Source organism: Ranitomeya imitator, chromosome 10 (assembly GCF_032444005.1).
Source record: "Ranitomeya imitator isolate aRanImi1 chromosome 10, aRanImi1.pri, whole genome shotgun sequence".
In the NCBI taxonomy this organism is placed as follows: Eukaryota; Metazoa; Chordata; class Amphibia; order Anura; family Dendrobatidae; genus Ranitomeya; species Ranitomeya imitator.
The window spans coordinates 35,812,021-35,836,369 of NC_091291.1; the positions used below are offsets into that span (position 1 = coordinate 35,812,021).

The following is a 24,349-nucleotide window of genomic DNA, read 5'->3' on the forward strand; positions in this document are numbered from 1 at the left end:
TGATGGCTCACTGTAGCAACATATACTAAGAGCAAGGTGATCTAATAAAGCGAGCATTATGAGAGTAGTACTGATATTGTTGGGCTTCGGGCACAACACCATTGTGGACACATCAATTGTGGTGGTGGAACGTTTCTAGACCTTGTGCTTCTCCTGAAAATAAATTCCTGGTTCTCCTCATCGACAACATGGAGAAGCATTGTCAGCGAGTTAACTATCAGTCATTTACCTTGCTGAGTACTTTATTCCACATAGGTGGAGAAATAAAAATCTGCCAAAGGAGGCAAAAAGGACTCCTTTTCTGGTCTCCAATGGGTAAAAGGTGACATGAGAATACTTTTGGCTTACGCACAAGGAGGTCTCCAGTGCATGCATCCAATGATCACTGTAAATGCTTTTTGGATTCTCACCGTTTTAGATGGCTCCATCATGGCCTTGACGAAGTTTGAGGACTCTATAGTACATGAACGCACGGTTTCTGTTCTTCCTTCTCTGAAAAGTCTCGTCATGGAAGCTTCATAGGTCAGACAGAATTTTCCTTTATCCTTTAAAAAAAATAAAGAGACTTTTAGGTTAAAAAGCAGCGATCGGAGTTAGTTCCGCTCGCTGCTGTTACTTCTCGGAGCTGGCTGTATAAGACAGTTGGCACCTGCAGGATATGGAGTTGGCAAAGCTCCTGAACACCATTCATCCACCTGAAGACTGAAGTTTTCCTACGTAAATGCATGATACTAAGGGCTATCCTGTCGAGTCTAGGCTCACCCTGTAGTGCGCGAGCTGCAGAGCGATCTGGATGAAAGCGTCGGGGCTCGTCTTACACTTCTTTATTAAACCTTTGCCAAAGTCTTTGAAGGGGAAAGTGTGGAAGTCGACGTCGTCCGCTATGGCTTGGGCAACTTTTAGGGAATCTTGGATTATTTCTTGGCACTGTTAAGGAAAAAACAGGAGCATAAAATGTAAGAAACAACATAAAAAAGCAGTAATTTAGTATAGTTATGGAAGAAAGCAATACAGAAATCCTGAACCGATCCATTTATAAACTCCTACATAAAAGCAGGAACCCTGAACCTATCCAATATGAGAGAAGAGGGTTTTTTTTTTTTAATAAAGATGTAACCTATTGGAAGAGATTTCTCAAAGTCAAAAAATTGTTTTCGGGGAAAGTTGGTGGGCGGTCGCTCACCTCGTCAGAGATTTCCCACTCCATCCTCTTTGGTAATGGCACGGTGGTATCTACTTGCCCCTTACAGTGACCTTCATCGTTGTACCCGAGCTGGAAACAGTCTGTGGCCAACATTGACTAGGAGGCAAAAAATAAGCAGAGGGAAAAAAAACCAAAAAGTGATAAAAATTAGTTGTTATTATACAGTCGAAATACCGGATTACGTACCGGTAATGCTCTTTTATAGAGCCCACGACAGCACCCTTTCACATCTCTAGTGGGTGCTGTCGTGGCGAATAGAAAATACCGGATTACGTACCGGTAATGCTCTTTTATAGAGCCCACGACAGCACCCACTAGAGATGTGAAAGGGTGCTGTCGTGGCGAATAGAAAAAAGTTTTATGCACTTGGGTTAGATCATCATCTGACCACAATGTGGCGCTGTTCTTTCAACAAAGTTGTTTAATAACTTTGGGTCTTATTTTGTTTTCTTTTAACCAGCTGCTCTGAGACAGAAAATTACAACTCCCATCATTCTTGAGAACGGGGAAGATTTTTAATAAGAAGCAAAGTTGCAGAGTTGCTTGTTTTTACAAGCACATTGAAATTCCCTTCTCCAAGAACCCATCCTAATATCTGGTATTTGTAATAATAATAATATTAGCAAATACCCCCAATTAGAAATGTATTATAGTTCTTCTGATAAGCTATGTCTGTGCAGGCACTGCAGGACCTTAGGTATTCATGGTTACGACCACTAGCAACTAGCTCTCACTATATCAGTGGTTGTAACCATGGATACCTAAGATCCTGCACATGAGGAAAAAGACAGAGAATCAGAAGAACTATTCTACACTTCTAATTGCAAGTATTGCTAATATTATTATTATTATTACACCTACTACATATTGGGATAAGATCTTGGAGCTGGGAATACCCCATTAAAGTACCTGAAACAAACCCCTTTAAAGAGGTTCAATTCAATGACAAAGGATGCCTTGCGGTAGAATTTCCGATATATCACACACACACACAGATCTGCTATGTAACGTATATATGTACACAGGACATGCGTTTACACCTCTACTGCCTACAATACAAGTATACTTAGCTCTGCTATGCACACATTGCAATCACAGCCATGCATTTCAGTTTCCCTCCTCTGTTGGTGACAGAAGCGTGACTGCATATAATGTGCCCATAGCAGAGCTGTGTGTTTATGTAACATATATGCAGCGGAGGACATACATGTACTTAGATTATAGCAGAGCTATGTATGTGTATTCAGTCTCTGCAGCTTGTACTGAGCAGTGTGAGATCTTCGCAGCAGCAGGGAGGAGGGACACTGAGGAGCTGTCAATCAGGCTAGGTGGATGGAGATTGTGCTAAAGCACTAGTCTGGCGTGGTATCAGCAATACATGTAGCCTTATGCTTACAGTCATTGGCACTGCTCTGGTCTTGTTCTGCTGGTTTGTGACCTACCGGAATGCTCCGGGGCGAGCCGGAGGTCACATCCCAATGTAAGTCTATGAGAGTGAGAACGAGGTGTGCCATAGTCTTATACCGAGAACTTGTGAGGAACGGGACCAGAGCGGCTCCGGGAACAGTAGAAGATGGCGGCTGGTACGTATTTTACTACAGGCAGAGATCGGACATTAGTGATACCACTCTAGGGGGTAAAATACAAAAAAAAAATACTAGCAAGGTGCTTTAAAGTTTCAAAAAAGCACTATACTGCCATTGAGACAAGGATTTTCATAGTAACTACACCAGCCTCATAAGGTCTACTTAATAATGTGCACACTTTGCCTTGTGGAGAATCGAGAAACAGGATTAATAATTAGGTGTTCATTTTTAACCTTACCTCCCACATGTGTCCGACGATGGGGGCATCTGCCCACGAATGCTCGGCATTTAATCCCACTTTTCCGTTTTGGAATACGATAAAGGAAAACGACTTGTCAAACCATCTAAGAGGAGAACAGACCGTGTGTAAGTCACTTACAGGAAACATGACAATAATGCAGAAAATTGTGAGGATGAAGGCTCCATCTGACCGCCGGGTCTCCTGACCCTAGCCAACAGCTTCATATATGCCCGGTCAGGCAGGGTCTAGAGGACCCAGGTGAAATCTGGCCCACCCCTCAAGGATTAGATTTAGATGTTGACTGCTGACCTGTCGTAACATTTCCCGTGTAGTAGAGATTTGGCGTAGGCGTCCAGAGAGTTTACTGGGTCATCTGTGCGGAGACCCTGCTCGCTGTCATCTAAAGTCAGGAAGAAAGCAGCTCTCTCCACTAGATCCAGGGCGTGCAAGTTCTTCCCGCTGCGGAAATAAGACTTGCGAGTTTTTGCCCAAGTTGTCCTTGAAGAGAGAGAGAGAGAAACAAAATGAAAGAAATGAAGATGGGATAGTAAAAATGGTAAGACAAGTAATATGCATATTTACGTCATTGTCAGTGTTCCTGCATTTGATGCAGGCTACCGCGCTGAGCCTGCTCTTCATGGCTGCTTGATCAGCCATCAAGTGCCTCTAACAGCCGCGGGTGGAGTCGCGATCCACCAGTGGCTGTTAATCAGTTAAATGCCTCTGTCAATCACTGACAGCGGTATTTAACACGCTAGAAGCGCGTCACAAGTCCCGCCCATAGGTGCCCCGGTCATGTGATCATGTGGTGCCAATGGGTTGTCATGACAATCAGGGGTCTGCAGAAGACCCCCGTGCCTGTCATCACGATCCTACTGTGAACGCCAGCCTGTGGCCGATGTTCATAGCAGATCATGATTTCTGCTACACATAGTAGTGAATAAGCGCTGATACGTACAGGCGATCAGACAATCACAGCTTCAACTTTCCTAAGGAAACTGCTGAACATAGTAAAAAGTAAAACAAGACACATTTAAAAAAATAAATAAATTAAAAAAAATATTATATATATATATATATATATATATATATATATATATATATATATATATATATACACACACACACACACACACACACATACATGTATATTATATATATATATATAATATACGTGTGTACGTGTGTGTGTGTGTGTGTGTGTGCGTGTATATATATATATATATACATACATACATATATATATATACATACATACACACCCCCACAAAAGTTCAAATCACCCCCATTGAAAAAAAAAAAAAAAAAGAATACACATATTTGGTATTGTGGCATTCATAAATGTCTGATCTATCAAGATATAATGTAAATTAATCCAATCAGTAAACGGAATGATGAGAAAAAAAACAGATACGCCAGAATTACGTTTTTTTGCCGTAATAAAATGCAATAAGATGTGATAAAAACATTATATCCACCCCAAAATGGCATAAATAAAAATGTCACTTCATGGTGCAAATAAAAAATACCTCACCCAGCTAAAGATCCCAAAAAATGGAGAAGCTATGGATCTCGAAAAATGGAGACAAACGCGAAACCTTTTTTTTTTCCATAAAGATTTCGGAAATTTTTTTTCACCACTTAAAATAATAAAAAAAATATACATTTTTCATAACTGTGTACTCATACTGACCTAGGAAATCATATTTCAAGGTCAGTTTTACCATATACTGAACATGGTAAATAAATTAAAAAAAAAAAAAGTTGTGGAATTCCACTTTTTTTTTTTTTTTACAATTTCACCACACTTGGATTTTTTTTTTCTCGTTTTCCAGTACGCTATGTGGTAAAATCAATGGCGTCATTCAAAAGTACAACTCGTCCCGCAAAAAACAAGCCCTAACATGGCCATGTTGACGGGAAAAAAAAAAAAGTTATGGCTCTGGGAAGAAGGGGAGGCATAAATGAAAACGAAAAATTGTCCGGGATGAAGGGACAAAGGGAAGATCGGCAAGAACAACGAAAACTCCGCCAGCTGATGAAACGGTAAAAATGCCTTGGTTGAAGTTGGCTCTCCTCCGGTAAACCAGGGCCTGTACTTGTGGCCCCATAGGGGGCTGCTGAGAAGGTTCAGCCCACAGATGGCCCCTACTCTACGGCATGGTCATCCATGATAAGGACCTCTCACCTCTCTCCGGCTGTCAGAGCAGCCAGTTTCTCTTCTCCCGGCCGTGGAGGGCTTGTGTCATCCAAGATATGTTGGAATTGGATCTCCAGTTCCTTGGGGTTCAGCAGGCGTCCACTATAGTAAACCCAGACCTTGAAGAAGCGCCCCTTGTGATACACCACAATGTGCTTACTGTCGGAGAAGTGCTGGATGGTATCTGGCCGTAGAAAACAGAAATGATCAAACTTACACACACTGTATCCCGAATCTACCTGTACCAATAGCTCCACAGTATGAACCCAACGTCACTATTAGATGGGGTCCACTCATATCAAATATGGATTCTTGTCGCTACCGGGGTGGTCCCACGTTAGTAAGTTATCTGTCCACAGGTTAGATGATTGCTGGGGGTCACCCAATTGGTGCGGATAGAGAGCGCTTTGCAGGGCAGTGATGTTAAAGGGAGTCTGACAACCCCAAAATGCAAAATTAAGCTACTTAAAGGGCTATTCTGTAGGGAAATAGCGTTACAATTGCTCTCCGGTTGCCTTACTGAAAGTGCAGCTGCCAGGAGAAAATAAGCCTCAGTTCTCCCAGGAGCCGCCGGCTTTTAGTCATAAAGGTGTGCCGGCAGAGCGGAAGCTGTAAGCACACCCCGGCCCTTTGACTGCCAGCTCACGCTGCACATATACGCTCCATCTCGAGCTGTCAATCAAAGCCCAGGGGCGTTCTTACAGCCGCCAATCAATGTATACTGAGCAGTGACGGTAGCCGCTACATGACTGAAAGGACCCCTAAAATACATCTTCAATATTGTTCCTCTTATAATTTTTACATATCGGACACGTTTCGATCTTGTGGTGGGGCTAGTAACAGTTGATTTCGAGGTTTTATTTGTTTTTGTTTTTTTATTTACCTAATTTTTCATGCTTTTTATTTATTCATTCAATCACTTTGTTCCCCCACGACAGATCATAAAAGACCTTTGGGAGCATTGCAACATTTAAATACATTTTTACATTGCCGATTTCCTCTGTAACTGAGGTTGGCATATTATCCCCGGTTACAGGGCAAATTCAATCTTTTGCCTCCAACAGCTTCTTTTCACTCCCGTCGTCCAGTGATCATATCGGATGGGAGAAGAAAGCCAACGCTTCCTATACCGCATACACAGCGATTGGGAAGGCAGAGTTGGTAATAAACCATCTCTGCTTTCTTTTTGCGGAGTCTGGCAGCTGCTCCTGCAAAACCTAGTGGTGTTGACATTTTAGAACGTAATTGAAGAGCAGACCATCCAGATGTTTGAGGTCTATGGGTGGTCCTCAAATACTTAATGGGGCGTGTACATCATTTTATTATTTAACCAAATTCTCAGCTCCCGGGAAAACAAAACATTTATGTGCTATACAACCCTTTCAAACCCCCAGCAATCAGCCACCATCTACATTGCAGTTGTTTGCTGCGAATTTCACCTGCAATGCTGTCATATCTGGCTAAAAGAGAATTTTGGAGGGGATCCTCAAATGGACAACAATCCCCCTTATTGGGACAAACTTATTCAATCATGTTCTATAAATCAAGGCAATGATCTGTGCTAGAAAGTAGTGGAAAAAAAGCCCAACGTCAAAGGTTATAGAAATGCACAAGATTGTTCCTACCTGTCTCTACTCCGGGGATACGTGCGGTGTTAAATATGCGCTCGTACTGAGCAGAGCACATGGGCAAACAATCTTGGATCATCAGCTGTATAAGAGGGGGGAAAACGGAGGGAGCCACACACAGGAGGACGGTGTAACAGATGATGGTGGAAGGGTTGGGGGCGCAAAAAATAAAATAAAATAGAAGGGGCAAAATGGCCAAAAATGCAAAAAAATATATATAATAAATATATAGAAATATATAATAAAAAAAAATGGCCAAAAATGCAAAAAATATATATATATATAATAATTATGATATATAGAAATAAATATATATAATTAATTAAAAAAAATTATAAAAAATGTAAATATTAAAAAATAAAAAACGATTGTGGTTGACGTAAGGCAGGATTGGGTATCGGGGTTAATAGAGGTTGTGGAAGAGGAAGGGAACGACATAAAAAGCGGACGTTAAAAGAGTAGAGAAGGTGACGGTAAAAGGATAAGGAAGGGGAGAAGAAGGCAAAGAGAAGACCGTAATCAATAGGCAATCCGCTACCAAAGAAAGATTATTATTATTTATTAGCTGAAACATAACACGTCCGTGTTAGTCTCAGCTCACATGCAAAGATAAGGCGAACCGACACCCGGCCCAGAGCTCAGGTTGCTGCTTTAGTGCCCGTTAGGTTTTGCGGGAGACGTTTGGAGCTCATATTTTTATTTTTACAATTTTTACGAATCCGTCTTTATCTGATTGGTAGAGCGCAGAGATCTCTTCTGTAATTTGCCTTTGTTTGTGTCCTCAATCCAAGCTCCAAATGTGGATTCCCTCAAAACCTATACGTAGCGGGTTTCACACGCAAATCTCATTAGAAGGAAAGGTAAGGAGGCCAACTCTGGTCTTTGTTAGGTCCCGTTCACCATGAGGGACGGATGAGGACGTTGATTTTGGTTTCACCCGCTTGCTTACCTGTCTCCTCTCCGGGGATGCGGGTGGTGTTAAAGGTGCGCTCCCACTGGGACGAGCACAGCGGGATAATGGATCCTGGGACCCTGCTCTGTACCCAGTTATTACAACGGGAGGGGAGATAACACAGAGGTGATATCAATAACTGGCCGAGACCCCAGCCCAATGAACCCAATCAAGACTTTCATGAAGATGTTAAAAAAAAAATAACATTAGTGACTTAGTCCGATATTCTTTAAAGTGTACCTATAGCCAGTACAAAAACATATCAAGCTGTGTAATATATACTTATTGGGGGGCTTCTAGATAGTAGTAGCCCTCATTTGCCTGCAAACTATCTCAATTCTGTAGAAATACTCTAAAAGGGATAGGAAGGGGATGCAGCTGCAGCTTCTATTTCTGTATGCTGAGAGTGAGGAGATATCTGATTGGCTCAGGGAGCGGTCCACAGCATCATGGGATATGTGGGCAAGAAGCTTTATCAAAGTAAGGGCACAACACCAGAAAGTGTGAAGTAATACATTCACGCACGACACTGTGCATCAAATACACAACTGAATCTGATTTTTTTTAGCGACAGGTACACTTTAAAGAGAATCTGTCACACCAGGAGCACGAGGGACATTTCCACCCAATCAAAGGGTTAAATTCACACTTTGTCCAAATTGTATTAGGCGGCCATACACAATAGACTTCGGTCAACTGAACCTGGCTGACCAATGTATATCTGATATTCGGCAAACTATTCTTAAAGGGGTTCTCCGGTGAAAAACAAGTTATCACTTATCCACGGTATTGTTGATCATGGGGGGCCGAACGGCTGGAAATTATTAGCTCTTATCCCCCTTTCAAAATGGAACGTCAGTTCCGACACCATTCATTCCCTAGGGGGCTGCCTTAAAAACGCTGAGCACAGCGTTTGGCATAGGCACTGTTGACTGTCCCGTTCTGCTGAGTAACAGCATTCGGACCCCCCACCCATACATTATCATCTATCATCCGAATAGGTAATTACTTGTTTTCACCAAAGAACCCCTTTAAGCCTTAAAAATACGGACTGGGCATGTTGTATTTTAACATGCCTGATCCTTTATACTAAAGGTTAAACATGATGCACACACGGCCAATCCTTGCACTGCAGCTCTCCCATTTACTTGAATGGGAGAGAACTGCAGTACCATTTGCAGCCACTACACAGTATGGCGCTGTGCCATTTCCCCTGTATCACTGGTGCTTTATATCAGCGGATCGGTGGTGGTCCTGGGAGCTGACCTGATATAGAAGGATAGGCCATCAATACGAACGTCCCTTTAAAAGTAGATTATTAGTGAGGAAGTTAAAATAACCCTCACTTATCTTTGGTAGTGGCTCAAAATGACGGCCGTCCTGTGCATTATAATAATAATGTGTGAACATGACCCGAGAGGTTACACTGGCAAAGACATCAGACAATGTCGTATATTAATAGCCCCAATAGACGTGCTGTAATAACGCCGTATAATAAAAATATCAGATTTCTTACCGGTTTTAACTCCTCGCGACTAAGCTTGCGTCGATACAAAAGCAAGGCGTGGACCGTGTTACCTGCGCGAGCCGCCTGGATCGGGGTTGGTGTAACGTATAGAAAGTCCTAATGTGGAGGCAGAAAGGAAAATGACAAACATCAGCATAGTTAATGTATGCGTAGTTGGCAAGGAGCGCTGGAACATCCCTTTAAACGGTCAGTTACCATCTAATAACGAGGAATGCCATCAACGTATGGGATCCCTTTAAAATAAGCCACAGTAAAAAGAAAAAAAGAAAAAAAAACTCCTACTTACCTGCTAACTCCCATGTCTGGCTATCACATGTGACCCCTGCAGCCAATCACTGGCAGCAGAAATAGGGAAACTGCTGAGGACAGACACTGGCTGCAGTGGTCACCACGAGAAACACATGCGCGATAGGGAAATTGTTTTGTTTTTTTTTTAAGCGTATTTCATGCCTTATTACATCCCAGACAACCCCTTTAAGACAAAATGAGCTTCAATTTATTTGTATGAAAAGACGAAATCCAAAATAAAGGCGTCTAGAGACCCGTTCTACACTGTTCAACCTTAACTGTGGTGAGAAACGGATCATTTATAAGATCAAAATTCCATAAAGTTATCATCGCGCCAGATTTAAAGTGACAGCGACCTCCTGTGCGAGCCTTGTAACACATTCCTGCGCCACACCCTGGGGCGGAGGACAGATAACACCCGCCAGACTTGGTGAGAAAGGTTCCTGCTATCCTCTTTGGACTTCCTGCTCTTTATTGTGCGCTGACCGACAGCTTTATGACTAACGGATCTTGGAACAGTTCACCTGATTTTCTCCACCGAGCCACAGCCATAAATGACCCCCCGACGGCCACATGCAAACTGATCGGTGGTCACGTAATAAACTGTTTAGAGAGGCCAACCATAGATCTAGAATGCTCAATAATCCCATCATCCATGTTATGGGCAGCGCGTATCCGGTTTACACGTGGCCACGTACTTTCGAAAACCGGCGTAAAAATCATCTCACCCGACGAACAAGCGTCTTGCTTGTCTGTTGGATGATTGCCTGTCTGATAATCAGAAAACACGAGTGTCTAAGAACGCTTGTTCCCCATTATTGGCCTATGAATATGGGCACTTCACTAAACCCCATAGATCCCGAGAATGGGGCTCTGACGAGATTGAGCATGTGCACCTCCGCTCTATTCATTCTCTATGGGAGAGCCACAAACCACCAGTCCCGTAGACAATGAATGCAGTAGAAAAGCTCATCCTCGACTTCAGCTCCATTCAGATGGGTCTCCGTAGGACCCTGTTCTTAGTAACGGTGGGGGGATCCGACAACTATAAGCAACTAGTAAGTTATCCTACCGATAATGGATACCTTAACCCTTTAAAAGGTTATTCCCAGAACCTCATTTTTCACAAAGCACAGCACATACATACTTATTGCTAGCATACAGACTAGGCTCAACCGAACGTTTGTTTCTTGTACCTTGGTGTATTTTTCCCTCTTGATGCCCGCTGATGCATCCCGCTTCACATAGCTGAACGGGTTGTCCTATTTCCAGCAGCACCTGCTTCTCCTCAGTGCTGCAGACCCCTTCCTCGTCTACTGGTCTCATCTCTCTAACTTATCACCCAGATAATCTAAGTTTAGTGTTCCCCATATGCTCCTGTGCACACTCTAGTCCTATCTTCTGCCACCTACATCAGTGTGTGGTTTTACATGACTGTTAGCCAGTTTCTAGCAGAGCTCAACTCTCCTGCACTTCCCGACAAAGGCAGTGCAGAGCTGTGTTTGTCATCTGCCATATGACAGGTATATGATAAATAAATTAGTAAGGGGGGGTTCCTCTGTAAGGTCTTGCTTACCATTGCGTAATAGTTGCTGTTTACCATAATGGGGCTCCTTCCGCGCAGGTAGATGTATTCTTCCCACCAATCACTCACCTACCAGACAGAGAAAACCAGGTTCATTCAATCATCTGAATACATTTCGAAGAGTTGACCCAAACATTTATCAGCAGAACATATCACAATTGATATGACGATGAGAAAAAAAAGGGTTCTTACATAGTTAGAAGCCCACCAGGACTTTAGCTTCAGGTACCACTGCAGCTTGGGTGCCAGTTTAGCTTCAAAGTCTTTGGCAAGTCCGGTCATGCGCTTGAATTCCTCATCGTTCATTAGAGGCCTCACCGATTCCAGGTACTGAGGAGAAGGCGTTAACATGGAGGTTATCGCATTGCATCACTGTGCACTTAAAGGGAATCTCTCAGTAGGATCATACCTCCTAAGCTGTCTATATGGGCAGGTAGGGCATAGGAAGCTGAATAAAACGATACCTTGATATCTGCGATCCGATGTCTTATTCCAGAGAAATCCACATTTTTCTTAATATGTAAATGAGCTGTTAAGATCTATGGACCGGATATAGATCTCCCTGAGAATCTGCCTCCAGAGCTTATTGTAAATGAAAGGGGGGTGTTACCAGTTGAGACATGTAAAAACTGACAGTGCGCTCTCCTGATCCATGTATCTCACACTGACAACACTCCCTTTTATTTAAATGAAGCTCTGGAGGCAGAATCGTGGTCAGATCTTAACAGCTCATTTACATATTAAGAAAAAAGTGGATTTCTCTGGAATAAGACATTGGATCTCAGATATCAAGGTATCGTTTTATTCAGTTTCCTATGACCTACATGCCCATATAGGTGGATAGGAGGGTTGATCCTACTGAAAGATTCCCTTTAAGGCCCAACCCTACTGTTTAGGGTGAGGTCGGAGCCATATGCATTTACTCAGCGATCAGCATCGGTGCTCACATACTTTTTGCCATTATTAGTGCTTGAAATCCTATCATGTGATAAAACTGAACAAACACGTCTAAGTTGGTCTAAATTTACCTTCTGCATTGTGTCTTTAATTTTTGGAACGGGAAGGCGAGGAAGCGACGCCTGGTAACTGTACAGCATGGGCTTACGGCCAGAGAAGATCTTCACTAAAGTCTGTAAATCAAAGAAACTGTTAGTTGGGGTCAGGAGACCAAAGGTCCTTCTGCTGTAACCTCTTAAATTGCTTATAAACATTAGAAGTTTATGGCCTAGTTCTGATATGTGAGGTCACTGGATAAAGGCTGTGCAGAGACCCCGATTCCAGTGATGTGTCACTTACTTGGCTGCTTGTTGCTCACTGATTTCTCTGCTGCAGATCTACCATTTCTCTGATCCGCAGAGCTCTGTATAACCCCGCCCACACCACTTATTGGCAGCTTTTTGTCTGTACAAAGAAAGCAGCCAATCAGTGGTGGGGGCGTGGTTGGACTACTTGGCAGCAGGTTAAATAGTCCTCGATGGATAATTTCCTGCTGATAAAACTGTGATTTTATAAAGTCTACAGCAAGCAGCCCAGTAAGCGATACATTGGCGGAATCAGAGTCTCCAATACCTACATTATGCTGCTCTCAGATTAAGTGGTAAAAATCTGGTGACAGATTCCCCTTAAGGGTTTCCAAACAACGATTCTGATCATTGACAGAACAACGTGTCCAATCAAGATTACATTTTGAGATTCTATTTATTTACAACTGATTAATGATCACTGGTTTTCCAAAAACCCATTTCCTCTTGTTCAGACTTTATTCCGTTGATTAATTAGGATTTAGCCAACAATTCATCACACGTCACACCCAGTACTGTTCCTCCAAGACTTCAAAGTTCAAGATAGCGTAACAGCGCGGTTAAAGGAATACTAACCACAGAAAATGAACAATATTGAAAAAATATCCCAGCACTCCCTCCCTTTGACCCCATTGTATCTTGTATTCCAATTAAAAACAAGAAACATATGAAGAAATGTTCTCAATTTGTGTCAGAAGATCAGCGGAGTGACCCCAATCCTCCGATGTGTGGCTGTAAGATAACTGGCTGCAGCGGAAGCCTCCCACTTCTGCCCTGTCCGCACTAAGTCAAAGGATCAACTAGCCTTGTCCCCTCGGGGGCGGGGCTTCCACTGTCCAACAGTCAAAAAGGAATGTGATTGGAGCAGGAAATTACCAAGCAGGTAGCGCTGCAGACCACCCACACAGGGCAGATGCTGGCTGTTTTATACCAACACCTGCCTCTCGCAGGACCAAGTGGAGATAGCTCCTGCTGTTAACTTGTTAAATGCCACTGTGAATCTCTGACATTGGCATTTAAGTGGCGCAAGCACGGTGGGATGCCGGTCCTAACGCCCAACGTCCGTTCCTTCCCGTGACGTACTGGTTTTTCACTATAGACTGCAATACTAAGTATATAAAACAAGCAATCAAACGACCGCAGGTTCAAGAGAAAAACAATATGGTGAAAAATAAAAAACATTCTTCTTTTTTAACTGAATTTTTTTTCCCCAGGAAAGTGATAAGACACCACAATGGAAATCATTACAGTCAATAGCGTCCGTAAAGCGCCATTTGTGTCTGACGTGCTGGATCTTACAAACATGAATGTGTGCAAACCAAGAGTTGAGCAAAAACATGTTCACGACCTTGGTCCAGCAGCCATGTTGGTAGTCCATGGCCACCAGACCAGCGTACCTCCTACAGCGGCGTCCTTCTGATTAGTAGGCACTTGCACGCACAAGTCGCAGCGGCCTACTAGTCAGAAGAGTGGCTGGAACTGCCGCGGGGAGGATGTCCATGTACTAACGATGGACTACCGATGTGGTCGCTGGATCGGGGTTGTGCAAATCTTTTTGCTCCATTTCAGCACAGAACCTCGGTACGGTCACGGTTTCAATCTAACATTGGACGTCATGAAAGAAATATATTTATTATCTGCTACCTACCAGCCATAACTTGGTGGTGGCCGACATCTTGCCGTGCTGCTCGTACATCCAGCCGTGGTATGATAGGAGTTGTTTTAGGATATAACGCATGGTCATGATGAGTGCGAACCACAGGCCGGTGGAGAAGAGCAAGGCGCTGACAATACTCTGTCCTTGGTGGGATAAGTAGCCACTGCGAGATAAGAAAGGAAAAGATAGGAAAAATGCACAAACGCCAACGTCACCATGAGACAACGGAGTAAGCAAACCTGCGTCTGATCTCGAGCCTTTAATATCGGGCGAGGCCAACGCTGATGCATATACTGGGCAGAGAGGCCAAAAAAAAAAAAAAAGAAACACCGAGACAATGAATACATACCTTACAGGCAGATGCTCTTTGATTTTGCCAATCATGCCCATGGATGGGTCCACACGAGCATACATGGTCCCCATAATGGCAATCACCACAAAGAGCCAGCTGGAAGGGCTGGCGGGATACACTCCAGTGATGAAGCTATTCTATAGAGAGGAAAGGTAGACAGATTAGAGCATTTTACAGGCATCGATATAGAGATTCTATATAGATAGATAGATAGATAGATAGATAGATAGATAGATAGATAGATAGATAGATAGAGAGACAGTCATGTTAGAAAATGTTGGCACCCTTGGAATTGCTCCAGAAAATTAAGTATTTCTCCCAGAAAATTATTGCAGTTACACATGTTTTATTATACGCGTTTATTTCCTTTTAGTGTATTGAAACAACACAAAAAAAAAACAAAAAAACGAGGCAAATTGGACATCAGTTCAGAAAAAAAAAAAAAAAATGAGCTGGTTGCCACCTTTCCAAAATTGTGGGTAGACAACCTTGTTTCAAGGATGTAATGCTCGTTCTAACTCACCTGTGGCAAGTAACAGGTGTGGGCAATATGAAATCACACCTGATGCCAGATAAAAAAGAAGTTAACTCAGTCTTAGCATGGTGTGTCTGTGTGTGTCACACTAAGCATGGAGAACAGAAAGAGTAAAAGAGAACTGTCTGAGGACTTGAGTAACAAAATTGTTAAACAATATCAACAATCGAAAGGTTACAAGTACAACTCCAGACATCTTGTTGTTCCTTCATCCAGAGTGTGCAACATAATCAAGAAATGTACAACCCATGGCACTGTAGCCAATCTCCCTGGTTGTGGACGGCAGAGAAAAATTGATGAAAGGTTGCAACGCAGGATAGTTCGGCTGGTGGATAAGGAGTCTCAATTTCCAAAGAAATTCAAGCTGTCCTGCAGGCTCAGGGTGCATCAGTGTCAATACTAACTAGCCATCCACATTTAAATATAATGAAATGCTATGGCAGGAGACCCAGGAGGACCCCACTGCTGACAGACATAAAAAGCTAGACTGCAGTTTTCCAAAACCTACATGAGCAAGCCAAAATCCTTTTGGGAGAGCGTCTCGTGGACAGATAGAGCTTTTTCGTAAAGCGCATCATTCTACTGTTTACCGAAAACGGAATGAGGCCTAGAAAGAAAGGAACACAGTACCTACAGTCAAATATGGTGGAGGTTCAAAGATGTTTTGGGGTTGTTTTGATGCCTCTGGCAATGGGTGCTTTAACTGTGTGCAAGTCATCGTGAAAACTGACGATAACCAGAGGATTTTAGGTTGCAATGTTGTGCCCAGTGTCAGAAAGCTGGGTTTGAGTCCTAGGTCATGGGTCTTCCAGCAGGACAACGACCCAAACATATTTCAAGAAGCCCCCAAAAATGGATGGAAACAAAGCGCTGGAGAGTTCTGAAGTCGCAGCAATGTGTTCCGGTTCTAAATCCTATTGAACACCTGTGGAGAGATCTTAAAATTGCTGTTGGGAGAAGGCGCCTTCACACATGAGAGACCTGGAGCAGTTTGCAAAAGAAGAAGTGGCGCAAAACTCCAGCTGAGAGGTGTAAGAAGCTTGCTGATGGCTATAGGGATTGATTGCAGTTATCTATTCCAAAGCGTGTGCAACCAAATATTAAGTTGAGGGTGCCAACAATTTTGTCCGGGCCGTTTTTGGGGTTCTGCATGAAATTGCCTTTTTTTTGTGTGCTGTTCCAATACACACAAAGGAAATAAAAACCATGTATAACAAAAGATGTGTAATTGCAATAATTTTTGGCCGAAACACTTCATTTCTGGAACATTTTCTGGCCATGACTGTATCCAAGGACTACACAAACACTTACAGACCAGAAGTGGCAAGCAATATATTTAAAAAGAGTATTCCCATATCCACAGGAGATGCCATAAATTCCAACAGGTCCTGCATCTTTTTCGATTTGGGGCCCTGATGCTCTTCACTGAACCACCCAACCACAACCATGTACTAGTCACCTTGAGTCGGGCGAGTTTCTTCTTCCATGAGCGCAGTCCTGAGAGGTAGATCTGTTTAAGTGCCTCATGGCTCAGGTGGAGGTCGATCCCTTCTGGGGTAACCGTAAACTGGAACGCCACAGCCTGGTGGGCTTCAGCCATGTTTGTGACACTTCAGCCCCAAACTACAAATTGAATATGAAAAATGACCATTAATTCTAGGAAAAAAGTCATCTACACCGACTCTTACCGTCCCTGGATTCTCGTCGGTCCCCCACAGGGCGCCAGATACAACCACAATACTTTCTCAATAGATAAAAGTATAAAAGTTACTTCAGCTTTACTGACATACATTTTTTTTTCTGGTTTTATGGAAAAAAAAAATTATATATAACTGACGGTCCATCCTTAAAGGGGTGTCCCAAGCCATGATTAACACTAGACTGGGAGTGTAACATGCAATACACTCAGTGTTGGGATAGCCCTCACGGGGGTCACACGAGTAAGCAAAAATGGGATTAGCACGCAGGCGATCATGTGTCGACCACTTCTGCTTGAGACTCAAAAACATCATCGTCATCGGCAGCACGTGGGCCCATCTACAGAGGATGTGCTGCCGAGAATATGATGATGTATGGGGACAGAACAATCGCACCGTACACTGTCGACAGGTGCTCATTACGGGGCAGAGATCGGCCCGTCTAAGTGTACCATAAGCCATTATGGAATGCGGCTGTCTAACCAAGCAGGTTGGGTGACCCCTGCTCTCCATAAGGGCTCGTACGGATGAGCGGGGGAAAAAAAAAAAAAAGAAGAGTCAAATCTCAGAATATATTAGTCTAGGTTGTTTTAAGGATTAAAGAAGTTGTCCACTACTTGGACAACTTCTTCTCACACCCCTGACTTTGCCCCCATAAAAAAATAAAGCCTATACTCACCTGCCGTGCTGGCGCCATTCCTGCGATGTCGGCACTGTTGGGACATGTGACATCCAATCAGCGCTGGCGATACTGTCCCCACCTCCTGTCGAATTGCGCAAGGAGAGGAAGTCCGAGATCCGCTGTCCCAAATACAGACCCCCTCCGATATCGACAGGTTAATCCGACAGTCAACTCTGTATGGATGCTCCCAATGGGGGTGCTAAGGCTCTGGAATGTCGTATTTTGGGCTGTCGGATCCTTAGCACTGTCTGGGACGTCTCGTAGCAGCAGAGGCAACAAAGGAGCGGCTGCCGGCCAAAACGATCGCCGGAATCATCTTTTGCTTGATAGCGCTTTATTGTACATGGGTAGCTTTAGTGACCAGCCTAAAGAGGTCATGCGTAGAGGTGACACAGACATACTGTATATACAAGGTGTCAGGATGCCTAGTAGCACAAGAGGCAACACAGGTGCGCTCTGCAGAGACGGCTGCCAGACAAAAAGATCGTCGGAATCATATTTCGTTCAATGGCGTTTTATTGTACATGGGTAGCTTTAGTAACCAGCCTAAAGAGGTCACACAAACATATATACGTGCCATGGGGGATGTCTAGTAGCACAAGAGGCAACACAGGAGCGCTCTACAGAGGCGGCTGCTGGCCAGAATGATCGGTGGAATCATAGTTCGGCCGATAGCGCTTTATTGTACATGGGTAGCTTTAGTAACCAGCCTAAAGAGGTCACAAAAACATATATACGTGCCATGGGAGATGTCTAGTAGCACAAGAGGCAACACAGGAGCGCTCTACAGAGACGGCTGCTGGCCAGAATGATCGGTGGAATCATAGTTCGGCTGATAGCGCTTTATTGTACATGGGTAGCTTTAGTAACCAGCCTTAAGAGGTCACAAAAACATATATACGTGCCATGGGAGATGTCTAGTAGCACAAGAGGCAACACAAGAGCGCTCTACAGAGGCGGCTGCTGGCCAGAATGATCGGTGGAATCATAGTTTGTCCGATAGCGCTTTATTGTACATGGGTAGCTTTAGCAACCAGCCCCTCATGCTGCTGCGTACAGAGCAACCTGTCAATCTGAAGCTTTTTCCGCATCCTCCATACTATGGCACATAGTCTTATGATATCCGCTTTAGTAGATTATTTTATAGCAATACAACAAAATTCCAGTAATTCAGCATTACCGGATTTCCTAGTGGTCGCAACAATGCAGCAAAATTTACAGCGACTCCGATCCCCAGGAGAACGAACGCATCAGGAATAAAAGCACTACAACTCACATGATCCGACAGAGAAGAAAAACTCGTTCCACCCACAGACAACTAATGTAGAGATGGAAACCACAAACAAGCAGGCACTGGGTGACGGATCTTAATAACTGGAAGATAATTCATGGCAATGTGTCTGATAAGCCCGAGGATCAGAGAGACGGAAAAGGAGAAGTGCTGACGACTACTACACCCAGCGTGTATGTAAACTCGGCCACGTGATGCCGCACGTATATAGGGCAGAGGTCCCGCTCATCGCACTGCACACACCCATAAACCACAAACTGACTGAACGCTAGGCAAAAAAGCCTCATGACCGCTACATTACGTCACCACATTTCCTGGATCTCAAACTGAAGAGGAACGCCGAGCGCGCCTGTCCTGCCGTGCCCCCAACGCTGAGCAACAGGACAGTTAGGGTCGTGTTCACACAGCATTTTTTAGAATAAGCTGCTTTTAACACTTTAATGAAAGAAAATGCGATTTCACGAATACTCCTGCCCCCCACACATTTATAGATACTGTTGAATTGTGCCTTTTCTGGGGCGATTTTTCTTTATAGGCTTCTATGCGGAAAAATAAAAAAAATTAATTCAAATCCGCCGTTGCCTTTTTTTAAGGGCAAAATCCCGGCATTTCTGCAGCAAAAAATGCATTTAAAACTATACATAAAAAAAAAGAAAATGCTACTGGGCGAGTGGATACATTTGTGTAAATAAAAGTAAAATAAATAAATAAAAAATAAAGTAACTTTATTTTATGAAATGTTGCACTGCTCGGACTCTCGCGCCTGTGTAGGTAGATAAAGGTGAATTTTACTCTACCCGACGCTCCGCCAGTGCCGATTAACCGGAAGTGAGTTTGGCGCATCTGCTTTACAGGTAGAGATGAGCGGATCGATTTGCATCCAGTGTAACGACACCCGATGGCTACATGGAAGGTCCCGTGAATCAATTACTTTCCACTGTGGTTTAAAATTGTCAGAGATGGCGCGACGTCGTCTGTGCGTAATGTCACCCAGGTGATGTAGTGCCAGCCCTTACTAATCCTAAACCGTGCAGGGAACGCTGGAAGTAAAGAGACTCGCAGGCCTCTTGTCTAGCCGTTGGGTGTCAATGCACTGGATGCTGGACTCATCTTTATGTGCAGGGAACGCCGGAAGTAAAGAGACTTGCGGGCCTCCAGTCTAACCGTTGGGTGTCGTTGCACTGGATGCTGGACTCATCTCTATGTGCAGGAAATGCCGGAAGTAAAGAGACTTGCGGGCCTCCAGTCTAACCGTTGGGTGTCGATGCAATGGATGCTGGACCCATCTCTATATGCAGGCAACGCCGGAAGTAAAGACTTGTGGACCTCCAGTCTAGCCATTGGGTGTCGTTGCACTGGATGTTGGACTCATCTCTATGTGCAGGGAACGCCGGAAGTAAAGAGACTCGCGGGCCTCCTGTTTAGCCATTGGGTGTCGTTGCACTGGATGCTGGACTCATCTCTATGTGCAGGGTACGCCGGAAGTAAAGAGACTTGCGGGCCTCCAGTCTAACCGTTGGGTGTCATTGCACTGGATGCTGGACTCATCTCTATGTGCAGGAAATGCCGGAAGTAAAGAGACTTGCGGGCCTCCAGTCTAACCGTTGGGTGTCGATGCAATGGATGCTGGACCCATCTCTATATGCAGGCAACGCCGGAAGTAAAGACTTGTGGACCTCCAGTCTAGCCATTGGGTGTCGTTGCACTGGATGTTGGACTCATCTCTATGTGCAGGGAACGCCGGAAGTAAAGAGACTCGCGGGCCTCCTGTTTAGCCATTGGGTGTCGTTGCACTGGATGCTGGACTCATCTCTATGTGCAGGGTACGCCGGAAGTAAAGAGACTCGCGGGCCTCCTGTTTAGCCATTGGGTGTCGTTGCACTGGATGCTGGACTCATCTCTATGTGCAGGGATCTGTGGGTGACATAGGACGCATCATCCACAGTAAGCAAGGCAGGAATACGGTGATTCTGTTGATAGAGGCGGCGCAGGTCACAGACCACCAACACCATCGAACCGTGCTGATTAGCATATGGCGCGGGAGACTTCGAAAAGCTATTGCAGGGGGCAGAGATACAAAGCTGATGGGTTGTGGTACAAGAGGGGTTAAAAGGGACTATTTTTTTATTTTATTTTTTTACTATGGGGCTGAGAAGCAACAGGCAAGTTGTGCCGGGCACCAAACGTCACCGACCTCTCCTGCGGCCACCCCTGGCGTCACATCCACAGAGCAGCTCTTCCACTTCCGCTCTGTTTGCGGTGACATCACTACTATGACACACTTGACCATCACTAAGACCTGTCCCCCCCCCGAGATTGGCTGCAGCGGTCAGATGCGCTGTAGTGATGTCACCGCTGCGACCCGCCAACAATGACCGACCCACAAAGTGACAGTTCTAGGAGATATCAGCCACCTCATCTTCCAATCTGGTCACAAACTATTCACTCATCACCCCCCCATCTATGACAACACATCTAGTGACGTCACATCTGCCTGCCAATCATTCTTTTACGTCACTAGGTCCTCTACAGCTCCATTTCCTGTCCGTCAGAGTCTACAGCAACAAGCAGCGCAGTTACTTTGCTTTCTGTGGCCGGTAATGAACGGTAACCGAGCACGAGCATCATCGCAGAACTCACCGTACGGGACAGCGCATGAGCCGGGGAGGTCTCGATGATTTCCCTGGGATGAGAACGCGCATGCGCAGACGTAGGTGGAAGCGAGCCCAGGAAGGTAGCGCGCCTGCGCAGAGGAGCGCGTGACGTCACCAGCGCTCGCCGCTCATAATGAGCGAGCCAAAGGCAACACTGTCAGTAAGCAATGTGAGGATGATGGGGGTGGTAGAGGAAGGAGCATGGGATGGTAGTGCCGAGGCTCGTCTACCTGGGTGTAGCTTAATTAGTCGGAATGCCTTTGGTCAAGTGCTTGCCCTGCCCTCTGATGACAAGGAGGGGGATGGGAAACTGGTAAAAAAAAACACTGGAAGTTTGTGAAAAGTTATTGCATCGGTTCACACACAAAAAAAAGTGCATTTATCTAGCTGATAAATCCCTTAAAAAAATCTATTTTTTTCTAGTTTTGATGCGGTTTTGCTTTTTTTTTATAGCATTTTTTAATGCTTTTTTTTTTTTCAGCGTTAGCATATATTCACACCTATTCTATTTATTATTTGCGGTTTATCAAAGTCCCCTTTTTTTTTGGTGGGGGGGGGGGAGGGTTTTGTAAAATATTAAATAATAAATAGTTTCTTTAGTTTTTTTTGTGACTTTTTTTTCAGCAGCAAAACGTTGCAAATCCTTTTGAAAAGTCCTAAAAATGCACCAAATTGAAATCTCCACCCAGAGCCTTTGTCTGCAGTTTACTCCGTGTGACTGCAGACGTGTGGATCCTCACACTGTGCGCATTGCACGCTGTAAGGATTCTCTGGTGTCGTGTGGTCATGTGACTGCAGCTATGTGATTTGCATACTTCCGGTCACAGTCCAACAAGACGTCTAGTCTAGTCGGCATGTGACCGCTTGTATACAAGCTGCATACTTGTGGTCGGAAGCTCCGCTCCTGGCGCCAGCAGCATCGGAGGATCCTCACAGTGCACAGTGTGCGCCATGTAAGGATTCACAAGTCTGCTGTCGCACAGTACGCTAAGGCTGAATGTCAGTGAGACACATATATGTATATATATATATATATATATTTATATATTAATATTTCATACAGCGCGAGATAGCAGAAAAGCCGGTAATTCAATTGCCGGCTTTTCCTATCTCCTTCTCAAACCCGACATGATATGAGACCTGGTTACATACAGTAAACCATCTCATGTCCCTTCTTTTATTACATATTCCTCTTTGCTAATGTAACAAGTGTCTTGGTGTAAAATTTGGGGGCTCTAGCGATTAAATTAAAGGGTTAAATCACGGAAAAAATTGGCGTGGGCTCCCGCGCAATTTTCTCCGCCAGAGTAGTAAAGCCAGTGACTGAGGGCAGATATTAATATCCTGGAGAGGGTCCACGGTTATTGGCCCCCCCCCTGGCTAAAAACATCTGCCCCCAGCCACCCCAGAAAAGGCACATCTGGAAGAGGCGCCTGTTCTGGCACTTGGCCACTCTCTTCCCATTCCCGTGTAGCGGTGGGATATGGGGTAATGAAGGGTTAATGCCACCTTGCTATTGTAAGGTGACATTAAGCCAGATTAATAACGGAGAGGCGTCAATTATGACACCTATCCATTATTAATCCAATGGTACGAAATGGTTAATAAAACACACACACATTATTACAAAGTATTTTAATGAAATAAAGACCCAGGGTGTTTTAATATTTTATTATACTCTTAATCCACCTGAAAACCCTTGTCACCTGGAATAAAGTTTAAAAAAAACAAACAACAATATTCCATACCTTCCGTCGTTACAGTCTTGTCCCACGCTGTAAATCCATCTGAAGGGGTTAAATCATTTTAAACCCAGGAGCTCTGCTAATGCAGCCGCCCCTGCCTCTAAAACTTGGTGAATGAATGGAATGCAGGGGAATGACCTGTAGTTACCTCGAGTTGCGGTGATGCGCCCTCTGCTGGATGAACTCATATGAACTCGAGCGTGGGAATTTTTCAGAATATTTTCCCAGGCTCGAGTTCATATGAGGACATCCAGCAGAGGGCGCATCACCGTGACTCGAGGTAACTACAGGTCATTCCCCTGCATTCCATTCATTCACCAAGTTTAACAGGCAGGGGCGGCTGCATTAGCAGAGCTCTTGAGTGTAAAATGAACATATTCGTTCATTTCTACTCCCATTGACTCCAATGACGTTCAACTGTATTTGGCGAATATTACAGAACCAATATTCCCCGCCAATCATAATTGCAACCGAATTTTAGAAAATTTGCTCAACTTTATTTAGAGAACAGTGGCAAAACAGGAATGTACAACAGGAAGAAACCCAGGATGGGGACATATATACCAGGAAGAAACCCAGGATAGGGACGTATATACCAGAGAGGAACCCAGGATGGGGACGTATATACCAGGAAGAAACCCAGGATGGGGACGTATATACCAGGAAGGGTCCCAGGATGGGGATGTATATACCAGAGAGGAACCCAGGATGGGGACGTATATACCAGGAAGGGTCCCAGGATGGGGACGTATATACCAGGGAGGGTCCCAGGATGGGGACGTATATACCAGGAAGGGTCCCAGGATGGGGACGTATATGCCAGGAAGGGTCCCAGGATCGGGACGTATATTCCAGGAAGGAACCCAGGATGGGGACGTATATACCAGGAAGGGTCCCAGGATGGGAAAGTATATACCAGGAAGGAACCCAGAATGGGGACGTATATACCAGGAACGGCCCCAGGATGGAACATATATAGCAGGAAGGGCCCCAGGATGGGGCATATATACCAGGAAGCGTCCCAGGATGGGGCATATATACCAGGAAGCGTCCCAGGATGGGGGCATATATACCAGGAAGGGTCCCAGGATGGGGGACATATATACCAGGAAAGACCTTAGTTATGACACAGTGCAATGGGGAACATTTCTACCTCCAAAACAGCTGGAATTGTGCATTATGATGATGTGTTGGACAGCAAAGGACCCATATATCGTTCTTTC

At 44.4% G+C, this 24,349-nt stretch overlaps 1 protein-coding gene across 6 annotated transcripts in view; it reads right to left on the reverse strand.

Annotated features, from left to right (window-relative positions):
• The window catches only part of LOC138651064 (carnitine O-palmitoyltransferase 1, liver isoform-like), a 37,177-nt gene that overhangs the window by 7,178 nt on the left and 5,650 nt on the right, over window positions 1–24,349 (reverse strand). Inside the window, exons 1-15 of one of the 6 annotated variants that reach the window (XM_069741022.1) lie at window positions 21,368–21,460; window positions 16,517–16,680; window positions 14,520–14,659; window positions 14,162–14,333; window positions 12,241–12,342; window positions 11,405–11,542; window positions 11,204–11,281; window positions 9,328–9,435; window positions 6,857–6,941; window positions 5,220–5,415; window positions 3,341–3,529; window positions 3,029–3,134; window positions 1,184–1,300; window positions 763–927; window positions 411–545 (exon numbers count right to left, since the gene is read on the reverse strand). In XM_069741022.1, the coding sequence (XP_069597123.1) occupies window positions 411–545; window positions 763–927; window positions 1,184–1,300; window positions 3,029–3,134; window positions 3,341–3,529; window positions 5,220–5,415; window positions 6,857–6,941; window positions 9,328–9,435; window positions 11,204–11,281; window positions 11,405–11,542; window positions 12,241–12,342; window positions 14,162–14,333; window positions 14,520–14,659; window positions 16,517–16,657 (1,872 nt within the window). In that variant the 5' untranslated portion in view covers window positions 16,658–16,680; window positions 21,368–21,460. Of the gene's footprint in view, window positions 1–410; window positions 546–762; window positions 928–1,183; window positions 1,301–3,028; window positions 3,135–3,340; window positions 3,530–5,219; window positions 5,416–6,856; window positions 6,942–7,808; window positions 7,897–9,327; window positions 9,436–11,203; window positions 11,282–11,404; window positions 11,543–12,240; window positions 12,343–14,161; window positions 14,334–14,519; window positions 14,660–16,516; window positions 16,681–18,712; window positions 18,889–21,367; window positions 21,461–24,349 lie in introns of those variants that run through there. The other 5 variants (XM_069741019.1, XM_069741023.1, XM_069741020.1 and 2 more) reach the window with 5 other exon arrangements.